General features: G+C 36.7%; 3 protein-coding genes and 1 pseudogene across 5 annotated transcripts; 1 reads left to right on the top strand and 3 right to left on the bottom strand.

The window, feature by feature from the left end:
- Positions 1 to 1,266: 1,266 nt before the first annotated feature.
- LOC116016291 (transcription factor EMB1444-like) lies at positions 1,267 to 7,079 on the bottom strand. The gene is made up of 11 exons (XM_031256481.1): positions 6,101 to 7,079; positions 5,097 to 5,258; positions 4,594 to 4,678; positions 4,431 to 4,472; positions 4,098 to 4,157; positions 3,826 to 3,942; positions 2,607 to 3,743; positions 2,425 to 2,526; positions 1,993 to 2,133; positions 1,787 to 1,912; positions 1,267 to 1,670 (listed from the first exon to the last, which is right to left on the bottom strand). Exons 1-11 carry the CDS (start codon positions 6,193 to 6,195, stop codon positions 1,590 to 1,592), a joined length of 2,148 nt encoding a protein of 715 aa, XP_031112341.1. The 5' UTR covers positions 6,196 to 7,079; the 3' UTR covers positions 1,267 to 1,589.
- Positions 7,080 to 12,076: 4,997 nt separating this feature from the next.
- LOC116016141 lies at positions 12,077 to 12,595 on the top strand (annotated as a pseudogene).
- Positions 12,596 to 14,968: 2,373 nt separating this feature from the next.
- On the bottom strand, positions 14,969 to 17,803 carry LOC116014924 (protein TRIGALACTOSYLDIACYLGLYCEROL 1, chloroplastic). 2 transcript variants are annotated; one of them, XM_031254885.1, is made up of 3 exons: positions 17,566 to 17,803; positions 16,803 to 16,908; positions 14,969 to 16,404 (listed from the first exon to the last, which is right to left on the bottom strand). In XM_031254885.1, exons 2-3 carry the CDS (start codon positions 16,847 to 16,849, stop codon positions 15,387 to 15,389), a joined length of 1,065 nt encoding a protein of 354 aa, XP_031110745.1. In that variant the 5' UTR covers positions 16,850 to 16,908; positions 17,566 to 17,803; the 3' UTR covers positions 14,969 to 15,386. The 2 variants fall into 2 exon arrangements, with proteins under 2 accessions (XP_031110745.1, XP_031110744.1); XM_031254884.1 differs by having other exon boundaries at positions 14,969 to 16,407; positions 17,566 to 17,802.
- Positions 17,804 to 18,259: 456 nt separating this feature from the next.
- LOC116017182 (CDT1-like protein a, chloroplastic) lies at positions 18,260 to 21,338 on the bottom strand. Of its 2 annotated transcripts, none has more exons than XM_031257714.1 (8): positions 21,279 to 21,338; positions 20,677 to 21,039; positions 20,354 to 20,473; positions 20,008 to 20,242; positions 19,171 to 19,758; positions 18,891 to 19,092; positions 18,715 to 18,805; positions 18,260 to 18,629 (listed from the first exon to the last, which is right to left on the bottom strand). In XM_031257714.1, the coding sequence occupies exons 2-8, from the start codon at positions 21,003 to 21,005 to the stop codon at positions 18,572 to 18,574; spliced, it is 1,623 nt and encodes a 540-aa protein (XP_031113574.1). In that variant the 5' UTR covers positions 21,006 to 21,039; positions 21,279 to 21,338; the 3' UTR covers positions 18,260 to 18,571. The 2 variants fall into 2 exon arrangements, with proteins under 2 accessions (XP_031113574.1, XP_031113573.1); XM_031257713.1 differs by having other exon boundaries at positions 20,677 to 21,019; positions 21,279 to 21,320.
- Between the last annotated feature and the right edge of the window lie 1,886 nt (positions 21,339 to 23,224).

Genomic DNA, 23,224 nt, shown 5'->3' on the forward strand with positions numbered 1-23,224 from the left:
ATATATATATATATTATAATTCAATATTATGTACATCCACGCACATGCACTATTTTTTTTGTTTTTATAGGTCGTCGCCTAGGCACTAGGCATCAGTCTACCGCCCTCCTAGCGCCTACTACAATCATGATTGTAGGTACATAATGTATTAATGGAAAGTATAGGATTTTTGTTTCAGGATTCACAATACAATATAAATCCTGATGCATGGTATAACAATTGATATATAACACGTACTCAAGCTTAAGAGCATTATCACAATTTATTTTTTATTTTTAATTTTTTTGGCAAAAAGCATTATCACAATTGTTGATTTGATTCTTAATAAAAGTTTTTGGGGGATTGAGCAGGCCAACATAGAGCCCAATACTTCAATCCAATTTTGTGTGATTAAGGCTTCCTACATTGTGACCCAAATAAATTAGGCCAATTAATTGTTGCAGAGTGTAGAGTTCGATTTTTGCCAAACTTCATGTATAAAAATTAGTCTTATAGGCACCGATCTACAAGCATTTAAAAAACCTATAAATTACACATCCCACAATTCTCACAATTAACCTCATTCACCAAGTTTTGAAGGCAAGAATAATAAAGACATTCAGAACTCAGAAGTATGGTGCAATCCTTAATAAAACAAATATAAAATTGAAGTTTTCTATAGCCATTTGGGCCATATACATATTACATGTAGGTGATCCAAAATTGTCTTGCAAAATGCCCTCTATGTCTAAAGTATAAGGATTAATACGTAGTAGTTGATAGCAATAAATTTTATTCCTGATAGCATGTAGTTTATCCAAATTCGTCTTGCAAGATGACCCTAAGTCTAAAATATAACTATTAATAATTGATAGCGATAAATTGTATTCCTAAAAGCATGTAGTTTATCCAAATTCGTCTTGCAAAATGACCCCTAAGTCTAAATTATAACAATTAATAGTTAATGGCGATAAATTTTATTCTTAAGAACATGTAGTTTATCTAAGTTCGTCTTGCAAGATGATCCCTAAATTTAAATATAACGATATTAATTGATAGCAATAAATTTTATTCCTAAGAGCATGTAGTTGATCCAAATTCGTCTTGCAAGATTGCCCCAAATCTAGAATATATCAATTGATAGTTGATAACAACAGATTTTATTCCAAAGAGCTTCCAATAACATTACTACGTATTATATAATTCATCATCAATTTATACAAAGTTCTAACCGGCCAGCACCGTGAGCAATGACCTCTCAACGAAAGCACCAAAACTAGTTCAATATGTAGAAGAATTTCTCGAGTTTAAACACTACTTTACAGTTTCTTGTGAAGTCAAAACCAATGTAGCACAAAACATCATTGTACAGAACAGACAAAGAAAACCACATCCAATCCAGGAATAGAAAGTTTCGAACAGTGTTCATTGGTATAGCTAGCACTCAACAAATAATTCAATTTAAAGAGAATTACAATTGCAAAACATGGAAAAAGAAATCATCTTCACACAAAAAGCTGAGCAAATCTACGAACTGAGCCGCCATTACAAGGCAAGGAAACCAAATACTTCGGTAGATACAGCGCCCCAGCCCGGTCTGGTTAGCTGCATCACGCATTAATCTCGGGTGGCAGTAGCTGCATTAGTGACCATAGTATATCCATGCGATGCATGGGTTGGTTATTCTGTCCCTGGAGAATAAGTTCGAGTTTTTTGGATTAAAACGCAAACACGATTGTCTGTAGGACAAGATATTGTGTGATATAGTTAGCCATTAACAACGTATAAGAAGGATTGTAGTTTGTACCTCAACCACGAAGCACATACGGGTCTTCTCGCCACACGCTTCTGCTACGCCTTTCAGTATGGTGAGACCCAAGCTCCTGATGGCTTCCACTATCTCGAGAAAATGGCTGCAGTCTTTTAATAACATCTGTATTCACGACGAAATAAGTAAGCGATGGTAAAAAGAGCCGTGTCGTTAAAATAATTAACTAGCCTGCTTATCCATACCTCGACTAGCATTTGACCATTCATGTTCAGGTTTTCTACGATTATAGGGCACACTTTCATGTTACTCCCCACTTCCACCGCCCAGCTTGAACCTTGCTCGTTGGAGGAAGGCCCTTGGGTTCCCGGTTCCTTCTCGAGCCACTGAAATCAAAGACGGCATGTATTTTGGTTAAAAATTTGTGACTAACATCATTTTTTTTTTTTAATACAACTGGCCCTATTACATTGTAGTATCTGTTCATCTAAGGCTCGATCTCATGACCTCCCATATGGGAGAGTCACTACATGCCATCTGAGCACAAGGAGCTTGGCTGTGACTAACATCATTAAATGGTAGTATTATAATTCTTGTTGGCCAGCCAAGTTAACGTGGTTAATTGGAGCTTAGAAATAAGTAACGGTGTAAACAGATTACAGAATAGTGTGGCTTACCTTTGATGAAGTGCATTTATTTAGCATCTCGGCATGCTTGGTGATACTTTGCATAAAAAGCATGTGCTTGATTGTGCGCTCCAGAAGTGAATCGATACTGCACTGAAGTATTATCCAAAAATTTCAGAAAGCATTCCCGAAGAGCGTTTTGGGGAGGTGGAGAACGGGACGTTAAAAGTTACCTTTGAACCGTTAGGCACCAGCTCTCGCAACTCCTTGATGCGATCTTGAATCAGCTGTCTGTCCCTGGGCCTAGGTCGACAACTTTCACCAGGTTTTGCCCTCCGTTTATTCATTCTAGCCGGTTCTTGTGGTCTTTCCATATGCGCGCTGCCTCTACTAGAACTGGTCGAAGAAAGGCCTATTGAAGACCTAACGCCACACGCCCCCGAAGAGTTGAAGCTGTTCAGTGTATCACGGTCAAACGAGTAACCTGCTGAGCTGATTGTGCCCACATCACTAGTGCAAGGTTCCGTCTTTTCAGTGGTCACAAAGGATTCAACAGATTTACAGAGAGACTTCACACTGTTAGCGTCACTCTCGTGGCAATTAACGTTGGCTATCACCGCTTCCAAAAGATGTTCGGTCCTACTGTCACTCATTAACAGACTGCTATCACCCATTACCTCGGGTATCTCGACGGCCATTCCTGTTTCGGTTTTCTCGGTTTCCCAAAGATTATGAGTGTTACCCTTTTGAAAAGCGGGTCCTAATGCCTCATATAGCTCATAGCCGGCATAGAAGCTTAAAGGCGTCTGAATTATGTTCATATCACTCGACTGGAACGAGTTATTCTCGGAATCTTTATGTAAGCCAGCATTGGGAAGAACGGGCAAGGAAAACGCCCCGTTCTGATCATTTTGTGCTGCAGAAACGAGAAATTCTGAAGGGGGGTACGGTATATCCATCCTGGAATAATCAAAAGCCTGTACAGCATCACACGAAGCAATTTTGTCACTAGAATTGTTCTTATAAGATTTACTTTTATCGTCTACCGAGTCCCTTAGGTTGCTAGTTTGCACTTCACTCATCGGAGCAATAGCTTCGTGCGCATATACTCCCTTTTGATGCCCATTGAAGAAACTTCCACAACTCGGTATTGGAGGCCCGGGAGCTTCATGCTTATTAGGCATTTCATGTATTTTATTCGGGTAAGTTGAAGGATGAGAAACCATAGGAGAATGATGCCCGTGCTTTCCTTGTCCAAGAAACACATATTTAGAAGAGCAAAAATTTGTCCCGTCTTCAATACTTCTATCTAGATTATTTGTGCAATCGAGATAAACCTCTGAACCGGAGGTTCTAGTGGACACATCTGACTGGAAAAAGATAATCAGCCTCAGATAAACGAATAAAGATTTTGTAAAAGCACCATATCTCGGTATAGAGAGAATATTTTACCACACAAGAAGTCTCCGCATTATTCTGCATTGCACCCTGCAAGTGCCCAGCTACAGAATCATGGACCTCCGAGAAAACATCCCTAATGTGTTTGACCATCTTCAGATCCTCAGGAATCTACTCAAAAAATAAAATAAAATACAAGGCACTCAAAAACCGAACATTCATAGTTATGCTCTTCGGATATCTCTTAGTGAACGATGACTTCAATTATGATAACTATGGAACAAAAATACATATGATTCTTAAACAGAAGGTATACACAATCTTACATCATCCAAAGATCCAAGCTGTACAACTCCTAGAGGAGCAACCGCCACAACAACAATGGTCTGTAATGCCAAAAGATATGCATGTCATTAGCGTATCTTCACACGCAAAGGAGCCGTACAATACAAATTGTATCTCTTTAACCAATAAACCGAGCATAAATCTAAAAAAACCAGAGGCTATCCTCCATAACACTTTCAAGACGTTAAACAGAACCAAGAATCTCAATTTGCACATGTATGGATGAGTAGTTCACCTGGCATTTGCAACAATGGCTTAATTTTGATGTGATAAAAGGAACAACGGTGAAAAAAAAAAAAAAAAAAAGGTCTTACCTTAACTCCAGCCGAAAACTGAGTTTGCCATCCATCACAGTACTGGAAACAATCGAGATTAAAGCAAGAATGAAAACTAAGACACATTTTAAGAGCAGTCGAGAGAAAGGAATATCATATTATACTGTCACAGCCCACAGGCTCACAGAAACGAGTGTCTCACCTCAAATGAGGAGCTGGGGTTTGTTACCCATTTATCAGCAGAAATCCACAAATGTTTACCAGTAACAGCCACCTGCCCGACAATCCTGTCCAAATGAAAATTATGAGATACAAAAAGTCTAATATTTGTTTAGTTCAGAAATTACGACCAAAGTTTCATGTGTGACAAAATCATAGAACGGTTAAATAATACAGAGTAAAAATTACTCTGTAGTTCACAATCATAACTTCGTTAATTACTTTGAATTTGCAGTTGGAGATCTGAAATTCTAAAGCTAACTTAACAATTGTTTAAAGTGATAGCTTTGGTAAAATTTCTCATGAAAGAATTTAATCCCTACCATTCAAGCACTTCTTCTCAAACAAAAAACACACCTGAACTATGTTACTGTTGAATGTACAAGGTCCGAGAAATTATAAATATGGAGTAGCAAAAAGCTATACTATATCCACTTTATCAAAAAGTTATAAACAGAAATAATCATATTTTGCGTATCATCATACCCTTCCCCTAGAGAATATACATGATATGACATCTTAGCCACAGCTAAACCGAGAGCATCATGTGAACAATGCCCATCAAGCAAGTTGCCTGCTGAATTACTGAACAATTTCTTCTCTTGGTGCTCGTTATTACCATAGTAGGCATCCTCCCATATCAGCATCCTGCATGAAACCAATAACATTAAATAAATAAAAAAATGCAAACAGAGCACATTTTACGATTATGCATACACCAGATGACAGATAAGCTAAAACAAATGTTTGACAAAATATCAGAACGGTATGGCAAGACTGCAATGACTTTGGAACCTCAAGGTTTGAAGAATAAGCTAGAAATTAAAAAAAAACAGATAACGAACTTAGGAAATGCAAAGTAATTGGGAGACATCCTTCATAGAAAAGGAACTCAAAATATGGAGACAAAATCATAAGAGAACAATTTTCTAACTGTCCACAACTCTATTGCACAAAGTGAAGAAGAACAGCATGAAATAATGTCTTTAACGAACAAATCCACTTTAGCCAACTAGGAATAAGCACGCACACATATATGATATATTCATGGTTCATAGTATAGGCCGATGCATATCTGCCCCGATTCAAGCTGTCTTGGTGCCATGATGCAATACAAAGGATATAGACTTGATCCCACTATCATCTGTATTTCACCAAGATATCCTTATCTCAAACACGATACCATTGACGTTGCTAGTGAGACTAAAAATTGGATGCTGTGTGATTCGTTATCCTTGTCTAATTTGACATTTATGCTTTCTATGATGCTCCTTCTACTGGCCAAACTTAATCAAGACACTAAGATGTTCTTTGCATTTTCTTGGGCAGTCCCTATAATTTTGATATGGACACTTCTGACTAAAGATGAAACTGTGACTTTGAGCCATTGATTCCAGTGTCTTCATTAACCCATTTTTTTTAACAGATTTCAAATTCCTCAAAGGAAACCAAAGAAATGAAAGAAAGAAAAAGGAGACAAAACAACTTACATCCTTGCACGATGGGTGAGCTTCCAGAAAACAGCATAGTTCCAGAGAGTGTTGCAGCAGAGGGTCCTGAGTGCTTGGCGCAATAGGAATCCCATAATGTGTTTGCAGTGAGCAGAAATTCTAAACAAATCCAGACCCCCCAACCTCCCAAAGAATCCAGTTCCCTAAATCTTGAAATCGGGTCAAGTTACAACAGAAATTATTAAAACCCCTAATTTTGTTTCCCCCTCTATTCTCCTGTTTTGCTAAACCTAACTACCTCTGTAAGATCCTCTTCCGGCCTGTTTCCTCCTCAACCCTGCTCGCCGCTTTATCGGCGGTCCCTCTGTTGATAGAAGTAGTAACAAACCATCACCCTTTCCCATTTCTCTCTATAGCTAAAGAAACCACACCCAACACCCAAACCTCAGGAAACAACAAGACTCGATCTTTTTTTATTATCAAACACTCAGCAACGCAAAAACAAACTAAAAAAGTTGATCAAAGAGTAAATCCCAGAAATCCCCTTCATGCACCCCTCCATAATCATCATCGCCAAAATCCAAGCTTTAGATCAAATCTTAACAACCAAAACCGGAAAACAACCAACAGATGTTTACTGGGCGGCGAGGTGTCTTTATCGAATGTCAAACGACATTGAGAAATCTACCCAGAGAGTTCATAAAAATCTAATCTTGAAAAAGACGGTTGTTTCAGTGATCAAAACAAGAACGATAAAATGGCATCTCTCTCTCTCTCTCTCTCTATCTCTATCTCTCTTTCTCAGCAGTATGCTTTCTGCGAAGAGTACCTCCGCCGCTTTGGGGCTGACCTCTGAGCCACCTCTCTGACAGCCGCCATTACTTCTCCGATATGCAGCGACCCGAAACTGTTCCCGCTTTCTGGTTCTAGACAAGAAGGAGGAGGAGCAGTAAATAAAAGAGTGTTTCTTTTTTTTTTACTGTGAGAGAAAAAGAAAAACTAAAAGGAAGAAGACGATGGGTTTCAAGTTTGAAGTTTTGTTGGGGTTTATATAAGAGCACAGCTTTTTGTCGAACTTCTTGTGTCACGCTGGATGCGCACTGCGGCACCCTGTTTGATTTTGGATTTACGTGCGTTATTACCGTTTCACCCTTCTTGCTTCCCCAATTTACTCTTTCACCATTGCGCCGGTTGGTGGTTAGAACTATAGGCCGAAGGACCATTTTGCCCCTCCTTGCTACACAAATCTCTCTGCTGCCCCTACCTCTATGAATTTGTCCCAAAAGGCCAAAACTCACGAAGGAGGTGTGAACCCGTCCCAAAACAACAAATTTCATAAATGAGGTAAATTTTGTGTTGTTCAAGTGATTACAAGTTCTTCTACCGTTTGTATACTTCTAGCATAAAATGTATTCACTATCCCTAATTAGTCAAAATCTCTCCATGACTCCTTCATGCTCTTGCTGAAAATAAGACTGTCAAAACGAGTCAATTAAGCGGACAAAAAAAGTCCGCTCTTTGACGGACTTAGGTTTTGTTGGCTCGGCCCGACTTGGCAGGGCTAGGCAAGTCCCTGCCACCTTTTTTTTTCCCTTGTTCTTAAGTTGTTAGTTTGCTGCTTTGTTAAGTTTTACATTTGTATACTATAAAAATAATTAAAATAACTTGTTAAAAAATAATTTTAAATTTCATCAAACATTTATATATACGGAGTATATATGAGAACTTTGGCGGGGTCAGCCTAAGTGGGCGGGCAAAAAAAACCCACTCTTTGGCAGGCCTCTATTTTGAAAACCCACCTCTTACCTAAGTAGGGGTGGGGCGGGGTGGCCCGACAGGCAAAGTCCGTTTTAACGGCTCTAACTGAAAACAAGATTAAACGTTAATTGGATGACTATTTAAACTACTCTGGTGATGTTTTTTTTTTTTTTTTTTTTTTGCCAAAGATATCCCTCCCGCCGATAGCCAAAACACTAATCCTCTGTCCAAACGGTCAGCACACTAAGTGGTAAGGGATTGGCCAAATGGTTTGCTCCATTCACATGGGTATTAAGTGATATTTAAACAATAAATTTCACTTATTTAATTCATTTAATATTCCAAAAAATGTCATTATCTAAACAAAAAGTTAATGAAAATAATCAGACCCATTAGTATTCATTTATTTATTTAAATATATTCCTATAAGAACATATATCATTATTAAAAATTTTTACTATATTGATCAACAACGATGTTAATATTATTTACAAAATCATGTATACTATGTTTTTTGTTTAGGTGACAATGGAAACTCACAGTTATTATATTGTGAAATTTGATATGCATGCTATGTTTTGTTATACTGGGTACTACGGGCACCCATATGAATATCAGTATAGCATCTGACCAGTTCAATAAAATATACTCTATATAGTTGCACTCAATACTATCGACATTGGTACCCCGCCATTAAAATCATAGAAAAGTACATATATTAATCGATCGATAAATTCAAATAGTTTAGCATGAAAAACAAAATGTTAAGAGGATGGAAATGTAATTAGAAAAGTTTGAATGTAGTGATAAGAATGAGTAATGAAAGAGTCTTTGAGATAGTCTACTTATATGGCAAACAATATGATTTCTAGTCCATAGAAATGCTTCTCATCTTCCCATCATCCATCTACCAATCTTACTTTTAATTCTTTTTTCCAACTTACCCCTCTCAATGGCCTTTACAACAATGATTTCTACTGCTAAAAGTTGTGACACCTCTACACCTCAATTCCCACTGTCTCCTCTTCCTTAATTTGTGCTCCTCCCATCCATTTTTACCACAACTTATCCTTTTCACATCCCACCACCCTTCATATTTTAATCCCTAATCAAGGTGCCCGCAACTACAGTAAATATATAAAGTTGTACAATATCATATATGTATTATTTTGTATTGGATAAAGTTATATTTTACCCCTTTTTGTGTATTTAGAAAGAGGAAAACATCCAATCGACAGAAAAAATCTCTCTCCTCATCATATCAAAAGCAAAATTGAACTATTAAACACCATATGTCTCCTCAGCTCGGCCAAAATTCTGAGTAAGTGCCTAGAAGGGTTGTCGGGAGCCCCACACTCCTATATGCAAGAGTTGACCATTAAACACTTGAGGGGAGCAAAACTTGACTATTAAACATTATCGATCAGTCTCCACGCCTCAAGGAGGTTTCTAGGAGGGTCGTCAAGAACACCCAGACCCTTGTTATGCAAGAGTTAATTAAGTTATACTCTGCCCTTTTTATATTATTAGTTATATAATATAACTTCACCAAGAGCACATGCGTTATTGCATATAAATATATATATTATATTCTAGAAATTGTAGGGTAAATATGTGGTGAATTGGTACCTTTTTGTTAACCTTGAAAGAGTGTTGATGATGCCCAAAGCTCTCAATTTTACAGAGATTGATTTCATAAAATTTTGGGACATATTTATTGTGTGATTCTTGTTGTACCACACCAACTCAACATCATACTTGGGATCCCATATCATGAACAACAGTGAGATCCCCATGTGATTATTGTCATCCATTTCTAATCATTCTCACTGCAATTTCAAACTTTTTTAAAATTTTCTCCAATATATTAAGTACAATGAATTTTACCACGCTAATGGACATAGAAAAAACAAAAANTTTTTTTTTTTTTTTGTTGCCAAAGATATCCCTCCCGCCGATAGCCAAAACACTAATCCTCTGTCCAAACGGTCAGCACACTAAGTGGTAAGGGATTGGCCAAATGGTTTGCTCCATTCACATGGGTATTAAGTGATATTTAAACAATAAATTTCACTTATTTAATTCATTTAATATTCCAAAAAATGTCATTATCTAAACAAAAAGTTAATGAAAATAATCAGACCCATTAGTATTCATTTATTTATTTAAATATATTCCTATAAGAACATATATCATTATTAAAAATTTTTACTATATTGATCAACAACGATGTTAATATTATTTACAAAATCATGTATACTATGTTTTTTGTTTAGGTGACAATGGAAACTCACAGTTATTATATTGTGAAATTTGATATGCATGCTATGTTTTGTTATACTGGGTACTACGGGCACCCATATGAATATCAGTATAGCATCTGACCAGTTCAATAAAATATACTCTATATAGTTGCACTCAATACTATCGACATTGGTACCCCGCCATTAAAATCATAGAAAAGTACATATATTAATCGATCGATAAATTCAAATAGTTTAGCATGAAAAACAAAATGTTAAGAGGATGGAAATGTAATTAGAAAAGTTTGAATGTAGTGATAAGAATGAGTAATGAAAGAGTCTTTGAGATAGTCTACTTATATGGCAAACAATATGATTTCTAGTCCATAGAAATGCTTCTCATCTTCCCATCATCCATCTACCAATCTTACTTTTAATTCTTTTTTCCAACTTACCCCTCTCAATGGCCTTTACAACAATGATTTCTACTGCTAAAAGTTGTGACACCTCTACACCTCAATTCCCACTGTCTCCTCTTCCTTAATTTGTGCTCCTCCCATCCATTTTTACCACAACTTATCCTTTTCACATCCCACCACCCTTCATATTTTAATCCCTAATCAAGGTGCCCGCAACTACAGTAAATATATAAAGTTGTACAATATCATATATGTATTATTTTGTATTGGATAAAGTTATATTTTACCCCTTTTTGTGTATTTAGAAAGAGGAAAACATCCAATCGACAGAAAAAATCTCTCTCCTCATCATATCAAAAGCAAAATTGAACTATTAAACACCATATGTCTCCTCAGCTCGGCCAAAATTCTGAGTAAGTGCCTAGAAGGGTTGTCGGGAGCCCCACACTCCTATATGCAAGAGTTGACCATTAAACACTTGAGGGGAGCAAAACTTGACTATTAAACATTATCGATCAGTCTCCACGCCTCAAGGAGGTTTCTAGGAGGGTCGTCAAGAACACCCAGACCCTTGTTATGCAAGAGTTAATTAAGTTATACTCTGCCCTTTTTATATTATTAGTTATATAATATAACTTCACCAAGAGCACATGCGTTATTGCATATAAATATATATATTATATTCTAGAAATTGTAGGGTAAATATGTGGTGAATTGGTACCTTTTTGTTAACCTTGAAAGAGTGTTGATGATGCCCAAAGCTCTCAATTTTACAGAGATTGATTTCATAAAATTTTGGGACATATTTATTGTGTGATTCTTGTTGTACCACACCAACTCAACATCATACTTGGGATCCCATATCATGAACAACAGTGAGATCCCCATGTGATTATTGTCATCCATTTCTAATCATTCTCACTGCAATTTCAAACTTTTTTAAAATTTTCTCCAATATATTAAGTACAATGAATTTTACCACGCTAATGGACATAGAAAAAACAAAAAAGGGAAAAAAAAAAGTTTTAAGTGATATGATCACATGCAGATCAACCATTAATGCAAATCTAATTAAAAGGTCAACAATGTAATGCTCCTTATATAATATGCAACTTCTTTTTCCTTTTGCTTAGTATCAATCTTATACTTGAAATTAAAAGGAGAAATTAAATTCTGTTCTAAAAATGGTGATTGAGTAGTCAGGAATTTGATTCTTATAGGAGCGAGGTAGTGAATGCAGGTTTGCCTTTTTAAAAAAAAATTCTTAGTAATTAGAGCTTTTATCCATCCCTACATTTTTGTTTATAAAGTTTGTTATCATTTTCAAAATAATTTGATAGAGCAAATTGCAATTTTGGTCCACTGACTATAGGGGTATTTTTAATTGCAGTCCACGACTTTCAAAACTGTTAATTGCATACCATGACTATTCAATTTTTATCAATTTTGGCCACTCCGGCCAAATTACCGGCCAAATTCGCCGGAAAATCCTAAACCCTAAAATAATGAGGCGTATTTTTGTCATTTCTCACCTCTTTCTCTCTTCTCCGGCGAAACCACTGCCAACCGGAGAAGAGAGAAAGAGGTGAGAATGCACGGTGAGGGAGCAAGACCGCTTCATGCCCATCGCCAACGTGATCAGGATCATGTGCAAGATCCTGCCCCCACACGCCAAAATCTCCGACAACGCCAAGGAGACCATCTAGGAATGCGTGTCAGAGTACATCAGCTTCATCACCGGCAAGGCCAATGAGCGGTGCCAGCGCGAGCAGCGCAAGACCATCACCGCCGAGGACGTGCTGTGGGCCATGAGCAAGCTGGGTTTCGACAACTACATTGAGCCGCTCACGCTCTACCTGCACCGCTACCGCGAGTATGATGGCGGCGAGCGTGGCTCCCTCCGGGACTACCCCTTGCTTAAACGGACAATGGTTGATCCGGCGAGCTACCCACCGTTTGTGCTGCCATTCCCGGTGGGCCACCACCATGCTTACTTTGGGTTTCCGCCGCCGATGAATGGTGGTGGGTACCTGCAGAGGGATGAATCAAATGCAGGCACTTCCCAGTCTGCACCTGCTGCTAATATCGACCCTTACCCCCACTGCAAGGAGTAGTGAGTACAGTGAATCATCGAGGAGTAGTGATCGATTGGCATTAGTTTCGCCGGAGAAGAGAGAAAGAGGTGAGAAATGACAAAAATACCCCTCATTATTTTAGGATTTAGGATTTTCCGGCAAATTTGGCTGGTAATTTGGCCGAAGTGGCCAAAATTGATAAAAATTAAATAGTCATGGTATGCAATTAACAGTTTTGAAAGTCGTGGACTGCAATTAAAAATACCCCTATAGTCAGTGGACCAAAATGACAATTTGCTCTAATTTGATATCATATAATATTTGTCAAAACTCTCATACTATATGCTTCAGTAGGTTGAGAAAGTATGTATGAACCGATAATACATTGTAACAGAGTCAATAGTGCTCAAAAAAAAATATAAATATATAAAATTATCAAATTAAAGAAGCATACATACAAGTCACACACACATACATATACGCGCGCACACACATATATAATTCAGTCATTAAAGTATAAGGATTAGCGCAACACTTTTCATTCCTTAATTGTTTGTAAAATGATTTTTTATGTCGCTGAATTTTGTTAGGATGAGATAAATTCACTTTGTAGGGATAAGAAAGAATGACATATATAATTGAGAAATAGAGAGTGAAGGTCTTTCAAATTGTAATTTCTTATTAGTTTAATTTCATGCGTTTTGAAGGGTAATAATAATGACCACTAAATAATGTAGTGATGTAGGTATGGATGGAAGAATGACAGTGATCAAAATGATAGTAGTAATTTAATTTGATTGCATTATATATTATACTTCATATATTTAAAAGAAAAAAAAAAGAATTTAAGTTAAAACACTATATAGTAAAATGGGTGTGGCCAGGATATGATGATGAGTGCAAAGAGACAAAGGAGAATGATGAAAAACACATAAAATTCATAGTTTTTTATGTGAAAATTGAAACAAACATATTCAAATGCAGATTGAGTATAAGTTCATGATGTGGTCTCAAACCCCATATGAGGTAAGTATTATGTAAGGCTGCACATAATAATTGACAATTGAATGGGGGTGGCAATTTTATAAGGTTTCATGTCTTGCACTTGGATCCTTAGGACCACTTGTATCATTTCTGTCATACCCATCTTTTTTTCTCTTTTTTATTTTATTAGAAAAATTGCCTTTTTCTTTGAACATGGTACTCTAGTTGGAACCATAATCATCCTAGGTAGATTTGGAAGCCTAGCTTTTGAGTAGCATGTAATCTAGGAGAGTCACTTCTCAGCCTACATTTGTCATGAATTACATTTTGATCTGTGTGTCTCAAGTCAATTTCGACAGGCTTATTGCCTCTCTTTTTCTTGGAAAATATTCACTAAAAGATTTTTTTATGGGGTGCTTTTACTTTGACTCATTATGTTATTGCAACTCTTTTGGTTGAAGGGTTAATTTAGGATGATAAAGTACAAATTTAGTTGCTAATCCACCACACCTACTTCATTAGTGTAATCCATAAAGTAATTACGAAATTGTATAATATGATGTACAGTGACTTGACCGTTCAGGATAGATGATAACTACAGATACAATCTATAAGGTTAAAATCGGGAAATAAGAAATATGAGAAGTAAAACTTAAACTCGATGAGTGCGACTCAAATCAAATCAAGTCTTCGTACGGTAGTATTGGGGGTATTGGATGTTTCTTTAACCTTATAGTAGCAATTATAATTTGCTTACCAACTGCTTCAAATTGCTAAATTATGTATAATGTTTGTTGGTTGTAATGTAAATATAAATAATTGTGATGTATAAAGTATAATACTTCTAGAGTAGATGTTCACCATAACTAGAGGTAATGGCAACTTCCAACGTTGTTAACTACAAATGCAATCTATAAGTAACTACAAATGCAATCTATAAGTCAGGGTCGGGGTGTCAAAAAACTATACACCAGGTTTTCCCCAACCAAAAGTCAAACTTAAACTCTACAAATACGATCCAAGTCAAATCGGAATTAGTCTCATATAAACTCTACAAGTATGACTCAAACTGAATTGCTATTAGTCCCACAATAGTAGTGGGGATACCCGATGTTTCTCTGACCTTATAGTAGTATTAACAATTTATTTACCAACTACTCTAAATTGTTGGGTTTTGTATAATGTTTGTTGATTGTGATGTAAATATAAGAAATTGTGATGTATACTACTTCTAAAGTAAACGTTCACCATAACTAGTGTTGGTGTTAATCACGGAATCAAGAAAATGCATACGTATGATGCAACGTATGAACATCATCCACTGTGCTAGAGATTAGAGAAACAACCTTGTACAGCTGTACCTACCAAATCAACACACTGTAATGTTCTATAACCACAAGTAATTTAGGTGGGAGAGAGATATAGTGCTTCCTTAAAATATCTATATTCATCAAATGAAGATAAGAACAAGATAACCTCAAAACTGGTAGGTTCAATGAACCCCAAAAGTCGGGTTTTTCTCATTCTCCTGCCGCTTTCTATATCTCAGAGTAGGAAGAAAATTTGAAGTTTTGAACTGGACAACTTTTCTACAATGGCACCAGCTACTTCAAAAGTATGTTATGTGGGTGTAAAAAACAAGGAAAATAGCTCTTCATGAAAGCAACATAGTTAAAACGTGGTACTGGTGACTGGAATTAAGTATCCTAGACTTTTGGTGCTGGGAATGAACTGTCATACTACATGATTTTCAGCTAATAAAGATGCATTCTCATTCGACGTATTGTCAGTTTCTTTCAGAGAAGTGATTTGAAAAATGTATCAGAAAAGAAAGGAGGTGAGAAAATCATACACAGTTCTTCAATGAATTCCCGGCTCCCTGGAAGAAGCAATAAGAGAGTGCAAAGTCAGCAATGAAGATACCGACGAGAGATATGACCACAGCTGAAGTAGTTGATTCTCCAACGCCCTTGGCACCTCCAAGGGTTGTTACTCCCCAAGCACAGCTCACTGTGGATATGATTGCACCAAAAACCCCGGACTTGATCATTGCGCTGATGATATCCCATGATCTAAGAGCTCTCTGGGCTGAATCCAGTATTATGTTGATGCTGATCCCGTACACACTATCTGATAGAATAGCACTGGATGCCATTCCGACTGTGAAACACATGAGGGTCAAAATTGGTAAGGCCATACAAGAGGCAATTACCCGAGGGGTCACCAGATAATCAACGGGGTTTGCTCCAAGAACTCTCAATGTGTCAGTTTGTTCAGAAACCTGCATGGTGCCCAGTTCTGCAGCAAATGCACTGCCAATACGCCCAGCAACTACGATTGATGTAACAACAGGACTTAGTTCTCTTGAAAAGGCCAAGGCCAAGACACCACCAACAGATCTGTTTAACCCCAATCTTGTGAATTCCCTAACAAATTGAATGGTAAAGGCCATGCCAACAAAAGCTGAAGTCAATAGACAAACACCAACAGATTTAGGGCCAACCCTCTCTAGTTGCTGGAGAGTGTTTCTCCAGTGGACGTTTCCCTTCACAATCCTTGTGATCACCTGCCCTGCTAGGATTAGTACAGATAAACCCCTCCATAAGTACTTGGGAGGTGACCATTTACTAAATAGTGTTTCTGCTTCATAATTCAATTCATGGCTTGCAGCTGTATCTTCTATAGATGCAGAGACACAAGGATATCCATCATTGGCGTTAGGAACCACATAACATCTTTTCAGCTGGGAAGGCCTAAGAACCTTATGAATCTGTGTTCCTTGAGCAAAAAAAAGTTTACGGGAAAGTGGACTTGAGCATAATAATTTTATTTCCTTCTGACAATTCTTATTGACACCACTGATTCTGCTGCAGTTTTTAAAGAGATGCAAGTTAGAATCCACCAAAGATTGAAAGCAGTCTCATTTGAGAGCACCTCCATAAAGAGATGCAAGTTAGAATCTTATGATCTTGTATGGATTGTTACATGGCTTATGATAATGGTATATGGATTCTCAATAATTCATAATCAACTCCAAGTTACTTATGTTTTATTGGCTAAAAAACATTGAAAAGTATTATACAAACCATAATTTATAATCCTTAGCAAACATCTGAAAAGTAGAATCTACAGACTAAATTGTCCGATTACAATAATCTTTAACAAGCACCCATATAATCATTGACAGAAATTAGGAAGTTACGAAGACAGTTCCTCATAAATGCGATAGTATAAGGAGTGATATTGAAAGGCAGATAGGGACCTGTCAACGAAGTAACACACTGGGTAATTGGGAGAAGTTGCCAGCATTGTACACCCTCCGCCGTAGTAGGGACCAAGCCCAGAAATTTTCTTCTTTGAACTTGTAGCTGCACAGAAGAAGAGATATTTCGAGCTATAATTTTTCGTAAAAGTCTTACTAGTAATGATATAATGTGCACCAATGCACTAACCATTCTCCTTGAAACACACTGCAGAAGCAGTTATCAAGAAGAAACCATGCTGTGGAAAAGCGATTTTATCTACTCCAAAAAATTTATCCATATTAGATGCAGATAAAGTGCATTTCCATACAAGTATGAAATGAAAACCAAAAGTACAGGTACCAATATGTAATTGGAATTATCAGAAGCTGCTGACACATAAACTAACAACAAGATACTGTTAACCTCACCAAAACTATCAAAGGCCCCAACTTCAAGTTTCGAAACTTCCAAATCCACCTTGTGTGTTAACAAATAATATGCAAATTTAATTCAATCAGAACAAATCACAAACACTTAGAAGGTTCGAGCAGATGCAGGCCGTGGATGTACAGAATTCGGGTGGAGGATCGAAGAAGATAAATGCACATAAGAACGATTGAATCATCACAATGCAATTAAGTAGAAAAGGAAAGAATTTTGAACCTATAACATTCAATTATACATAAATTAGTAAACTACTCCGTAAACAAGGGAACTTGGAGCAACAGATTGAAACCAGATTTGAAAGAAGTGAAAAACAGATTGAAATGAATTTCAAACCTAGGATTCAATTTCAGTAGAAATTTTAACCAGAACTGGAGCGGACGTGTTGGCCTGAACTCTAATGGTGGTCGCGGATAGTGCTGGATTGAACGGCGGTGGGGTTCGGCGCTTCAGCTCTAGACCTCGATCATAATTCATAAGCTGCTTCTCTAGTTTTTCGTCCCACAAGAATCGGATGAAGTGAACACAACGGACCAAAATTTGGTTTTTTGTTTTTCCCCTTTTTTGTGCTACGATTTTACTGTAAGAGAAAATTACATTTTTTTGTTGTGCTCACTTCTTAATGTTGTAAATTTATACTCACTCCGTCTTATTTTATGTGTATGGTTTAGTTAACTATGCTCGTTATTTTTAATTCAATTTTTTATAATATTAAATTTAGTATTAATATTCAAAATTTATGTATTTAAAAATTACAATAAAAGTACTATTAGACAAGTAAAAAATAATAGAGAAAATAAATAAAGACATTATAAAATAAGCCAGAGTGAATATTTTTTAATAAGGTGTGCCCATTTTTTTCCCTAAATTATAATTAAAATTGTAAATTTTGTTCTAATATTTTGTTATAAGATGGACAAAATTAAGGACAAAACATAATTTTTCCTTGATCACACACCATCGTCTGATAATGGTTATAAATTTTTCTTTCTGACCAAAAAGATTTGTCCCAATGGCAAATTGTGCAACCAAAAGTATTTTATTTGAGAATGTTGCAACTTGCAAATTTGCTACCCATTGTCCCAATGGGTAAACTTCAAAATTACAAAAGCTGGCAAGTAATTACTTACAAAGTTAAACCTTTTGATCTATTGTCAATGTCAGTTAACTTCACAATAAGCTCATCACTACAATAAATATTGAAAAAAAAAATTAAAAATTAAGTCAGCAAGCCATCAAAGCAGTATTCTTCTTCTTATTCTTCCATGGCAGCCCCATCTAATAAGCCTCAAACAAGATTATCTACAATTGTTACTTCATCCTACTGCTCTCCTCCCCGCTTTCACTTTGCATCTGCAAGTCTCGAGCGTATTGATTCAGGGCCCGGGATCTTGTTAACACTGCAAAGCGTGGAATGAGTGACCATACTTTCGACTATAGGAATAATCTAAATGATAGTGAAAGGAGAAAAAATTTAGAACTTACCATATGAGGAGATCGCCACTTGATGCTGGCTTTTCGTAGATCCATTCTGGCGCTAGTTCATGCAGTAATCTGAGTTGCTCTTCGATTTCTCCTGCAGAAATGAAACATTTTTTTAACTTGGAAACAAAAAAGGCTTCTTTAGTATCAGTTGGCTCAAGATTTGGTACGAGGCTTACTTGTATCAACAGTTCCTAGGTGGCTTGAAATGATCTTGTACATAAGTTCCTCCTTGGTGATGACAGAGCGTCTGATCGATTGAAACAGGAAATAAATCATGTCAAACAGTTTTGGTAGTCCGGCAAGCATTTGTTTCCTCCACTTTGCTTGTGAGATGGCAGGATCTTTTTCCTCGAGCGCCTTCCTTTCCTTTTCTCTTATCTGCATAAGCACCACGGTTAGTTTTTTCTTGAAAATGAGTTTGAAAACGAACTAGCGAGAAGCTTGATGTGTACTTACTGATTGCAAGAGATCCTCGGGGAGATCATATATATCATCATGAGCTGAAAGTCTTTCAGTCTCACTACCTGCATTCTTCACTGGAGTGTCAAAGATCAGCCTGCCCCGGGAAGGGCGCCTAACTAGTTTGTTTGGAGATTTAGCTGAATCGTTGTCTTCCGGGGTCATATAACATCTCTTGGGAGGTCGAAGAGCAGGTGTGGAGCTCATCGGTTTTACTGGGGTGGATGCGAGTTTAGTTGGTGTTCCTTTAGCAGAAACAGCAGCAGCATTAGGCGAGCATCCAACGCCCGAATCAGCACAAGATTTACAAGCTTTCCTCTCGGGGGAAAGATTGACAGCAACCGTTCGTTCTTGCTTGGTGTCCTCCGCCCTGCAAAGCGTGCTGCGCTGGGAGAAGCTCCGTCCGAAAGAACGAGAAAGGTGGGACGTTGAAGCCGGGGGTTTAGACAGGTTGACGACGATGCCATCAATCTCATACACAGCTTCATTTCTTGCCTCACCACCCTTCAAGGATGAACCAAAAGGCAATGGTGGCTTTGATTGATTGAAGGGATGAGGTAATTCCTCTTCTGGAATGTCATCTCCCTAAGCACACATCATAGTCAACAAACATCATTCATTTGCAAATATTGTCTTCCAAAATCACTAAAAAGAACAATCTGCAACAATGTTCATTCCACCAAACACTATCCATGAAATGCTAATCACAACAGAAAACTAACAAATAAAGCTTGATTCTCATCATCAAGTTTCACTTATATTAGCTCGATGCAGCAAATCATTATGCACTAGTACTTAGACCGAAAACTAGTTTCCATAAAAGTAAACGCATACCTCTGGATGGGATTTGAAGAAATCCAAAAGCCGAGCCCGGAACACTTTCCTCAACTCCAAATTCCCACTCCCAGATTTCACCTTTCCATTGTCCCCAACCGCGCTGGCATTTAGCGTAATGCGAAGATCAGGCTTCATACAGCTCGTGCGCTCATCATGCACGAGGATCTTCGTTACCTCAATGGCTTCGGGTAAAATAAACTTCAACTGAGCTAGATGACTGTGAGAAAACCTCCTACAAAATCAAACCATAACCAATAAATTAGCATAATGGCCATAACCTAATCACGGTAATATCTTGAAGAGATTAAAGAAATGCAGCTAACTCTCAATTTGATTTATGTACCTGTCAGTTAAACACTCAATTTTGGTACTAATGTTTGTAAATGTTGTCTTTGATCCCTTAATTAGTAGCAGCCGGATAGAATTATCCAAGCTATTGAAGAATTCACCCAAAATTTCATACCTGAAACATAGTCACTAACATTAAATTCAATAGAATCAATCCAGACCCTCCAACATGAAACCATTTCGGATTAGAAATTGGAATAATTATTTGAAACCCAAAAACTATAGATTAAACAGAAAAAATATCAGAAACTGTACAAAATTATCCAGCAAATAGATATTCCAGCCAAAATAGCAAAACCAAAAGGGGAAAGTTCTTACTTTTCCGGCAGCTTTGCTGGACCGTCGGACTTCTTAGGCTTTGCAGGCGGAGGAGATTCAAGCTGGGAACCAATCTGCCCTGCGGCGGAGCTCAAAAGTGGATCTGATTTTCGGAGCTTTAGCGCCGCCTGTCGGACTTGTTTCAAGGAGAGCGCGGAGCTGCGGTTTCGACTCCGGCGAGGAGCATTTACCGGCTTCTCAGGGGTCTTGGAGCTCCATGGATCCCGGTCCGGAGACTTAATCTCCGGCGAAGGATTTGGCTTCGAACTGGAATGCAGCACCTTCTTCGTCTTAGACGAGTCGAGCAATGATGAATCGGTGGAGTCCATTACCAAACTATAATCTGGGAATTGCAAAAATTCACTGTAAAACCAAATCCGTCATTAAACAATGCAAATATCGATCAAACTATAATTTCCATTCCCAAAATCGAGCTGAAAAATAACAACCCAGATAATGAGATAACCCACAAATAGAAAAATTAAAACCGACTGAAAAATCTGCCAGAATTTCGATCAAACACCAAATTTCAGTTCAAAACCGCTATAAAATCACAGAAAAGCGAAGATAGCTCCATGAAATCGATCAAAGGATTGACTAACCTCCGTTAATAAACGCCTCTCTATCTCCTTGTCGTTCTTGAGGCTGGGTTTCAGGGCAAACGATGGAAGAACTGAAGAAGGAAGCTTTGCTATGGTGGTTCCGCGCCATTTACCTTAGGGTTTTGGCGGGAATGCTGAGGTGGCAAGCGACGTGTCCCCTTGCCAGGTAAGGATTCGCGCCAAATTCTATTGTGAGTGGGATTGTGGGCTGGGCCTGATTATATTTCCTAGAATATGACCGTTGGCGACCCATAAAAAAAAAAAAAGAGAGAGAGAAATTTTTACTTTCTATTTTTATATATATTGCCATATTGGACCGTTGGGACTTAATATTTTTCCTTCTCCGAGAAAACAAATTCATATTTTTGTGAATTATTTATTTAAATTCTTTTTTTTTTTTTTACATTAGACGAAAAATAGAAGACAATGGCAAGCCTCCCCAAGTTAGCAAAATTAGTATTGCAATTTATTGAATTTACTAGTTATCACACGCGCATTGCGCGATTAAACCAATGCTCAATGCGTATTTTTAAATTGAGAGAAAAAAATACTAAATTAATAAAAATCAAATAAATAGTTTCGATGTTTATATATTTTAATAAAACATAACAAAATTGTAAATAGCTAAATTGCAACTAAAATAATTAGAAACAAATAAACCACTTACATGGGAGCAAATGGCGTGTCATCGTTGTCACTTGTTTGGACACTGGTTGTCTGACCATTTAAAATCCATGTGTAATCGTATTTGTGATCAAGTACTTTATAGTTCGTCCGGACATATTTGACAATACCATTTGAGATGATGTACCATTTATTGGTTTGTAAAATGATATCATACATTCCAATGTCATTATCAAACACTATTGATTGAACCTGAATTTCTTGCATTTAGATATAACATTTAGAATGATGTTGGTGGTGAATGAGAGCATTTTCATAATAACAATAATATTAATAATGATAAAAATATAATAATAATGAAACAAATTTTACTATTTACTTACTGTTTCATCCTCAAGTACGATGAGCATATACTTTTTCTCAGACGTTCCAATAGCATTTTTTGGTTCATTTTTCTTAATGATATGAACTGTACAACTCTAGTTCACAGTTTGTGTGTCAATATCAATTAACTCTATTGCATTTGTCATTAATAATATCCTTGTGTCATGGAAAATATGTTCATAAAGGATGTTATGAAATAATATAATGGGAACCACAACATAAATTCAAATTAAAAACCATAGATTATTAGGGAGTTAGGAGTAACTAAATTGTGTAGATTATAGAATAATATAATGAGAATCATAACATTACATACAAGGATACACGTATAGATGAACAAATTATACAATAGATATATTTACATAACGATATTAAAGTTATACCCATTATACCATCATTGATTTAAAAAAAAAAACTATAATCATTATGAGTACAAATACAAATAATATAATTAACATGATAATATTTTGACAATCATACCTATAGAATGTCAAGTAGATGGTGTGTTGTAGAATATGTTAGGTTTAATTTTGGGTGAATACCAGTGAGAAGGGGAAGGGTTTATATACTATTGTTTTGGGTAGAATAATGGTTTAGTTATGAATCTATACAAAATTGTATTATAGAATCTTATTAAGACCTTCAATATTCTAATTTTAAGTTAGGAATTTATACAGAATTGTATTATAGAATATTGCCAATTTGTTTTAAAACTGCAATAAAGAAACAAATTGCCTAAATAATTTAATGTTAAACTTCCGTTATATTTAACGGAAAAATTTGGTAATATTATAAAAGATTATGATATATTAGGAATTTAATTAGAGGTTGCACAATAAGAAGAACACAAAGTACAATATGTTATAGCAGACTATTACACCAACGGAAAAATTTGGTAATATTATAAAAGATTAGGGGTGTGTTTGGTTGGGGGGTTT

The sequence above is a fragment of the Ipomoea triloba genome, chromosome 4 (assembly GCF_003576645.1).
Source record: "Ipomoea triloba cultivar NCNSP0323 chromosome 4, ASM357664v1".
In the NCBI taxonomy this organism is placed as follows: Eukaryota; Viridiplantae; Streptophyta; class Magnoliopsida; order Solanales; family Convolvulaceae; genus Ipomoea; species Ipomoea triloba.